The sequence below is a fragment of the Onychomys torridus genome, chromosome 5 (assembly GCF_903995425.1).
Source record: "Onychomys torridus chromosome 5, mOncTor1.1, whole genome shotgun sequence".
NCBI lineage: Eukaryota > Metazoa > Chordata > Mammalia > Rodentia > Cricetidae > Onychomys > Onychomys torridus.
This window is the reverse complement of record NC_050447.1, coordinates 92,209,034-92,216,990: the sequence shown is the minus strand read 5'-3', so window position 1 is coordinate 92,216,990 and position 7,957 is coordinate 92,209,034. Positions and strand designations below refer to the sequence as shown.

Genomic DNA, 7,957 nt, shown 5'->3' with positions numbered 1-7,957 from the left:
CAGTGTAGCCTTTTCCTTTACTTAATTATTTGGTTTTGATTTCACTTCAACATTTTAGTATTAACATGACATATATTTGCTGGAAAAAGAAGTTGGAAGGAACATGGAAGAATGAAAAAGAAGAAGAAGAAGAGGAAGAAGAAGAAGAAGAGGAAGAAGAAGAGGAAGAAGAAGAGGAAGAAAAGCAGGAAAACCCAACCCCAGCCCTCATGCTACCCACGGAAGCTTTGTGGTGATTTATCACTCTGACCTAATTCCCTTGTCAATTTGCCCTTCATTTTGTTCTTTTTCATGGTTCAGATGGTTCATGGGCATGTTATGTGTTAGCTTTGGATTGCAGGGCCCCCAGGCCCCCTGGCCTCCCAGCTGGTGCTCGACCTCCTGGGGACTCGACTACTCATGTTTAGTCCAGAAAACAGAGAGCTTGAAACACAGCAGCAGGGCTAGGGGCGAGCTCAGCTTGCATAACATATGTGAAGTCCTGGTTCTACCCCCAGCAATCCATAAAACAGGCCATGCCAGAGCACCTCTGTAGTCCCAGAGGATCAGAGGTTCAAGGTCATCCTCTGTCTTTGGCTAAAAGAAACCACTGGAAACAACAACAAATAAACCACATTAACAGCAGAGTTTGGGGCAAAATACCCCAGGCTCCAAGCAGGAGTTGAGCAATGCTTCAGAAGCAAGGGAGAGACGTTGACACTTTTCTAAGACCTGTGGGCTGTGTCTTCTGTCTGTTCTTGTTCTGTTCTCCTTTGCAGAGTCTAAAGTGGTGCTTGGACCACAGCTCACCTGCCTGCTACCCATGGGTTTCTTAATAACGCTGCTGTTACTTCCCACTGTTAAGCTAGAGCCCCAGGGAGGATGAAAAGTCATCTGACTGCACATTGACATGTGCTCACACTTTATTTCTTTTCTTTGTGTGTGTGTGTGTGTGTGTGTGTGTGTGTGTGTGTGTGCATGTGCCTGCCTGCTGTGATGTGGTTTGTGCCATGTTATGTTGTTTTGTGTTGATACAAGGTCTCATGTAGGTCAGGCTGACCTCAAACTTACTGCATGTAGGATGACTTTGAACTGATGCTTTTAACTCTCCACTGTTGGGATTACTGGCATGTGCTAACACATCCAGTGTGTGTGTGTGTGTGTGTGTGTGTGTGTGTGTGTGTGTGTGTGTGTGTGTTTCTGTGCTGAGAACAAAAATAAATTTCTCTCATCTTTATTTCCTAAACAATACTTAAGAACTGACATGTGTACTGAATCTCCAAACAGCTTTCAACAGCAACAACAAAAAAAATCTTACTCCAGTAGGCACCAGATAATGGTGAAAATTGTTGGTTCCCCCACTTTGCACAAATGTTTGTGTGTTTTGGTTTTTGTCTTGTCATCTTTTCCACACAAAACACTACACTGAATTTTCAGGCCTCATTTTTAACACAATTTGTCAGATGTCAACTGTAACAGGGCCCTAGACCTAAGCAGCCCCCAGGCCTCAGCACAACTGACTCCATGATGGTAGTACCATTCAGGCTGTAAAACTCAGCACGTAGACAGCACCACCTGCCAAAACTAAAACAAAGGTGTAATCCATCAAAGTCCATATAGTTCTGGAAAAGTCTCTAAACGTATTAACCTTGCTTTTTGACTTCTATAGTTCTGCTTCTGGCTAACTGTTCTTGTTAACTGAAGAATGTCAGCCCAGGACATGGCTTTAGTATTTAAAAGCTCACCCTGAGAAAGGTTCCGTTCTACACTGGAATTCCAAACACCCAGTGTAGTCCCTGGCCAGCTAATAAAGAGTTTCTATTGGCTTAAATCCGTATCTGAGCAGTCTTCTCTGGTGAATACCCCACAACATCAACAACTTTCTCCCAGAGCATGGAAAGACACAGAACACTAACAAAATGTATAATGCTTACTTCTTTTCAGTGAAATATCAGGGGAAAGAATGTAATTTTAGGCTTGATACATCTTGAATAAAATTATACAGTTCATAATTTTTGTCTCCTTTTTGCTGGGAGAGTGGGTCTTAGATGCTAATTGGTGCTCAAGGAAACCATTTGATTCCACAGTGTCTTCAAAGTTCTGTCAGCTTCAAAGTATCTTGAGTTGCTTACTGATTGATTATCACTGCAGGAGAAAAGGACCATTACCTGTTGTGGTCATATTTAAGCCTCTGGCTCAAACATGCTCAAGATGGGCATCTACCTTAGAGAATACTGATGCTTTCCCAGGCCATTTGCTATGCAAATTATTCAGGCTGTGGATGGGGTTCAGCTATGTCCAGCATTAAAGACACTATTGTGTACCAGCAGATCAGACATGCTTATTTATATTTAGTGTTATCAATAAATGCTGAGCTCCTCTGTAAGGCTAGAAAATGGACCGTTTTAAACTTTCCTTCATGCTGGGTGGAACAAACAGGTGCTTCTCAGTAAGTCTAGTACCATGTGCCCATTGTGATAAAGTCTGACGCTTTATTTAGATGCCAGTTCTTCTGATCAGTCTCCTGAGGGGGTGTGTGTGGAAACTCCTGGAGCTTGTCAATAGGAAAGAAAGGAGGAAAGAAGCCCCCAGCCACATAAGCAACCCTATCTGTAAACAGGCTTCTAAGTGAGTTCTTTTCTCCCTTGAGCTGGTGGTATCCATTTTATTTGGACCACTGCTCTTAGAAATATTGACTAGGAATAGAAAGCTACTTGTAACAGCAAGTGGGGTCTGGTGATCCTGGTGCAATGCCAGCAATGGAGAGACTGAGGCAGGAGGATGACTGAGAGCTCAAGGCCAGTCTCCACTGCATATGAGAGCCTGTCTAAGACATAGACAAGAGCAGGTATTGTTTATCTCCTGTAGGATTTCAAGCTGTCATGGTTTGTTTCACATTTGATGGTGGCTGGGATGTAGCTCCGTGATACAGGGCTATTGTAGGATGCTCAAGGCACTGGGTTGGATTTTTAAAAATGGTGAGTGGTAACCAATTCTTGTTTGTGCTTATGTTTTCTCCTATGAGCCTGGCTGCCAGCCTTGGACTTTGCTAGCTGCCTTCCACAGTCGCCTCCTTTCTGCAAACTCCAAATCTTTCCTTGCCCTCCCTCCCTGGTAGCTTCTCCACAGACCTACAAGAAGAGCAAAGGACTTCCCAGTTTGGAAGAGTCGGTGACTGTTAAGAGTTTTCATTACATGCAGAATACACGTTTTTGGTTAGCTTTGAAGATCCAATTCCAGCCCTGGCTTGAAGGCAGATTTGAGAGGAACTCTGGCCAGCACCACGGTCAGCGCCCCGCTGACTCAGCAGGCGGTGGCCGCAGCTTTTAGGGAGCTGCCTAGGGGGAAGAAGATGCCTCACCCAGCAGCCGCCAGGAACCAGGCAAGCTTCTCCAACCCCCTATGGGGGAGTGGCTACGATTCAGAAGGGGAAACCGTAGGGTTTAGGTGAGAAGACCTAACTTCCTAACTTTGTTTCCTAAGGAGCAGCACCCAGTTGGAGCTCTATTAAGAGTGACAGGTGGGGTGGGTCTTTCTCCTGCCCACCCCCTATCCCGGGTAAATAAAGACAACACACGCTTTGTTGCAGCAAAACAAAATGGCTGGCTTTAATGCTTCAAGTTTTCCATTTCCTTCCACAGGGCTTTGTTTGAAAAATAACAAAATGAGGTAAAACGAGTCAATCTCTGTACAGGACAAAAACAGGTGCTGGCTGCAGTGGTGGCGATGGAGCCATGGCATGGAGCCATGGCGGAGGATGGATGGGGCCACCCTGCAACCACAGCACGATCGTCGTCGTCCTGAGGAGAGAGAGTGAACGCAGATGAGGGTGCGCCTAGAAGCATTTGCGGTGCACAATGGAGGGGCCGGCCTCGTCGTACTCCTGCTTGGTGATCCACATCTGCTGGAAGGTGGACAGCGAGGCCAAGATGGAGCCACCGATCCACACTGAGTACTTACGCTCAGGGGGGGCGATGATCTGTAAGAGAAGAGTGTCAGGTGCCTGTGTGTCCCCCCGCCCCTGCGTCTCCGCCCACACCAGTCGCATCATCCACCTTGATCTTCATGGTGCTGGGAGCCAGAGCTGTGATTTCCTTCTGCATGCGGTCAGCGATACCAGGGTACATGGTGGTGCCCCCTGACATGACGTTGTTGGCGTACAGGTCCTTCCTGATGTCAATGTCGCACTTCATGATGCTGTTGTAGGTGGTCTCATGGATCCCCGCAGATTCCATGCCTGGTGCCCAGGAAGACGCAGTGTGAGCAACCACAGAGTCAGGACACCGATGGGTCGAGACCCGGTACTCTGAGGCGTGGGGGATGGGGTGGAGGGGGAGACAGATCCCGGTACACTAGCCTATACCATCCTAGCGGATGGCTCACCGATGAAGGAGGGCTGGAAAAGCGTCTCCGGGCAACGGAAGCGCTCATTGCCGATAGTGATGACCTGCCCATCAGGGAGCTCGTAGCTCTTCTCCAGAGAGGAGGAGGAGGCAGCGGTGGCCATCTCATTCTCGAAGTCCAGGGCCACATAGCACAGCTTCTCTTTGATGTCGCGCACGATCTCACGCTCAGCTGCAGGGGCAGAAGCAGTAGGGAAGTTTCAGGGCAAGGCCTGGGGCGCATGCTCACCCTCCGTGGCCCGCCCTAAGCGGGCGTTGGAAGCACGCACCTGTGGTCACGAAGGAATAGCCACGCTCCGTGAGGATCTTCATCAGGTAGTCAGTGAGGTCACGCCCAGCCAGGTCCAGACGCATGATGGCGTGTGGCAGGGCATAGCCCTCATAGATGGGCACGTTGTGGGTGACACCGTCCCCAGAATCCAACACGATGCCTGCGCGGGGAGGAGTGTGCATAAGCGGAGGGGACCAGCAGGGAGAGCAGGGACAGCACTGGGATAGGAAAGTGGACATCAGGGATTGGATGGGTATGGTGCAGGGCACAGAACCAGGAGGTAGGCTAGGACATTATGTTGGGACAACACGACCTGGCCCAGAGTGGGCCATATGTGGGCACTTACCGGTGGTACGGCCAGAGGCATAAAGGGACAGCACCGCCTGAATGGCCACATACATGGCAGGTACGTTGAAGGTCTCAAACATGATTTGGGTCATCTTCTCCCGGTTAGCTTTGGGGTTCAAGGGGGCCTCAGTGAGCAGGGTCGGGTGCTCCTCAGGGGCCACACGAAGCTCATTGTAGAAGGTGTGGTGCCAGATCTTCTCCATGTCGTCCCAGTTGGTGATGATGCCATGCTCGATGGGGTACTTCAGGGTCAGGATACCTCGCTTGCTCTGGGCCTCATCACCCACGTAGGAGTCTTTCTGACCCATACCCACCATGACACCCTGTAGGTGGAGACATCAGACACTTGTTACTACAAATGGAGGGAAACACGGGCTGGACTCAGCAAAGCTACCCTTCCCTGGCAGCAGACTGACCTGGTGTCGGGGGCGGCCCACAATGGATGGGAACACAGCCCTGGGGGCGTCATCCCCGGCAAAGCCAGCCTTCACCAGGCCAGAGCCATTGTCGCACACCAGAGCGGTGGTCTCGTCTTCGTCGCACATGGTGTCTTGTTTCTGCAAGGACAAGGCCATAGTGGTGTTGAGTATTAGTGTGTGTGTGTGGTGGGGGTTAGGATGACGCTCCGCCCAACCAACCTTCCCTTTGGAGATCCAGAGACTCCTTTCCCCCAGCCCCTTGCAGAGGGCCAGAGGATACTGTCCCAGTCCAAGGCTGTGCTTTTGCTAAGGGAAGCACGGTCTCTAGGCCACACTAAGTCCTCCAACTAGGTATGCAGGGGACATCGTCTGGAGACCCAAGGCTACCTTCAACCCACAGCTGACACTAATGCTATCCTCTCTACTTCCCAATGTCATCTGTGAAGGAGACATTAAGGCCGGCTGCCCACCTGCCTGTCCTGTGAGAGGGTGGAGGACACTGGCCAGAGAAGGGCAATACTGTCCCAACTATGGAGAAGTTGCCTGTTTGAACACCCACAATATTTCCAAACTCAGAAAGGACACTTGAACCTGTCTCCTAGTCCAGAGAAGATTAGCTAGGCCTTGCTGACTTTAGAAAAGCTTTAGACTCAGAGGGAGTTGCACCAAGGCTAAGACAATGCTGAATCTCTCCAAACACATTTTCAAATCAGTCTCCCAGGGCCTGAGGTATAGCTCTATGAGCCCAGATTTGGTCTCAGCAGAGAAAGGGTGAGAAGGAAGGAGGGATGAAAAGAAAAAACGATATTTCAGGGAGAGAAATCTCAAGCAGCCAAGGCTGGCACGTGGCTCAGTAGCAGAGCACTGGCTTGCTCACTTGCAGAAGGCCCTGGATTTAGTCCTCAGGGAGCGGGGAGGGGGAATGTGGGGGTGGTGATGGGTAGATATCAGAGCTTCAGGCATATCCTAAATGCCCAGTCAGCAGCTCAAATGGTCTGGAGATAAGTTTGGAGAAATTTCCAGAGCCAAGTCTCCTCTTTAAACAGTCCGCCTCTAGGGCAGAGTGTGATGCTAGACACAGGCCCAAGGCTAAAGAGTTTGATCTGCTGGGTTTTCCAGGGCACCCTCCCCACCTCCACCCTACCTGCTGCTCTGACTCTGGCCCTGGATGCCGAGGGTGGGATGTGAGGCTTCACGTCCTGTGACCGCCTGTCCCCTAGCTCAGGTTTTATATAGTTCTTGGGAGCTCTCCCTACACCGCCCCGAAGGAATGTTGCTGCCCTTCCCAAGCCATATTTGGGTGTCGGGCACTAGAGTCCCTTCCTTCGGCTGGTTCTCAGCCTGGGTCCCCGCCCGGGTCTTCTGCACTGACCAAAGAAGGAGAGGACTGGCCCTGGCCCAGGTAGCTAGGACCGGACCGGGCCATATATGGAGAGTATCATCAGATGTCTGCCCCTCCCAACCGACTCCAATGCTCACTGCAGGGCTGGGCTGGGCCAAAGGTCACTGTTTTTGCAGATGACTGGTCTGCACTTCCCAAACTCTACCTGTTTCAAAGGTCTCCCCAGCTCTGCACACCCTGGGCACATGAGCCGCTGAGAAGGTACCTGATTCCTGACCTGACACATTACACCCCGTTTATGGGTTAACTCAGGCTACTAAGCCCTGGTGCTTAAGCCCAAGCCCTGGGATCAGGTGAGCAGGGAGGGGTCACAGGCTCCAGGTAGGGATGGAAAATAAGCTGCACATTTTGAACTTCATTTTCTTTCCCACTTCAAAACCCGTCCCCCCCAATCCAGAGATCTGACCCCACCCCACCCCCCACTCCGAGCAGGCTATCAGTCAGTGTAGGACAAGCAGCTGTCACAGAGCAGACAACTGTTGGAGAGAGGGGGAGGCGGTGGTGAGAGAAGCCATGGGGGCTTTGTGGCTCTGACACATGGCATGTGAGACCAGGGCATTAGAGCTGTCCCCTACGTTCTGCAGTACACTCTTGGAAAGAATAGAGGGGTCAGTGTGTGTGTGTGTGGTCCCTAACTCCAGAACTGACTTTCATTTAGTTGGCTGGGTTGAGCAAATGATACCCCTTCCCCTTTGGTGGCACTGTGTCCCTCCCCTGGGCCTGAAAGGGTCACACCCACTTGGAACTATTGGAGCCTGGAGGGGGCTGAGGCAGAGAGGTGGTGATGGAAGTCCCTTCTAAGGAGCACCAAGACTTTACACTGGAACCCAGGAGTGGCTTCTCCCGGGCAGATTCATCTTTATATTTAGAGGATGATGCCTGTCAGCCCGGCTGCTTCCCATCCACCTTGGAGCCACCACCTGCCAGGCCTATTTATACCACTGATAGATGGGGATCCTTTGGGTTTCTAGGAGCTACTTATGGAAGGTGGAGTAGGGGTGAACAGAGGTCGTTTGTCTCTTGGCGCCTTTCTCAATTTGGGTAGGGAGGACAAGAAAGCCCAGGAAAGTGTTCTGTGGTCAACCAGATGACATACTTTGAGGGGTACATCAGAGCCAAGCTGCCATGGAGCCGT

The 7,957-nt window shown here is 50.7% G+C and overlaps 1 protein-coding gene across 2 annotated transcripts; it reads right to left on the bottom strand.

The window, feature by feature from the left end:
• Window positions 1-3,553: 3,553 nt before the first annotated feature.
• On the bottom strand, window positions 3,554-6,723 carry Acta1 (actin alpha 1, skeletal muscle). 2 transcript variants are annotated; one of them, XM_036188944.1, is made up of 7 exons: window positions 6,565-6,723; window positions 5,418-5,558; window positions 5,000-5,324; window positions 4,652-4,813; window positions 4,363-4,554; window positions 4,035-4,216; window positions 3,554-3,958 (listed from the first exon to the last, which is right to left on the bottom strand). In XM_036188944.1, exons 2-7 carry the CDS (start codon window positions 5,544-5,546, stop codon window positions 3,815-3,817), a joined length of 1,134 nt encoding a protein of 377 aa, XP_036044837.1. In that variant the 5' UTR covers window positions 5,547-5,558; window positions 6,565-6,723; the 3' UTR covers window positions 3,554-3,814. The 2 variants fall into 2 exon arrangements, with proteins under 2 accessions (XP_036044837.1, XP_036044836.1); XM_036188943.1 differs by lacking the exon at window positions 6,565-6,723 and having other exon boundaries at window positions 3,572-3,958; window positions 5,418-5,594.
• Between the last annotated feature and the right edge of the window lie 1,234 nt (window positions 6,724-7,957).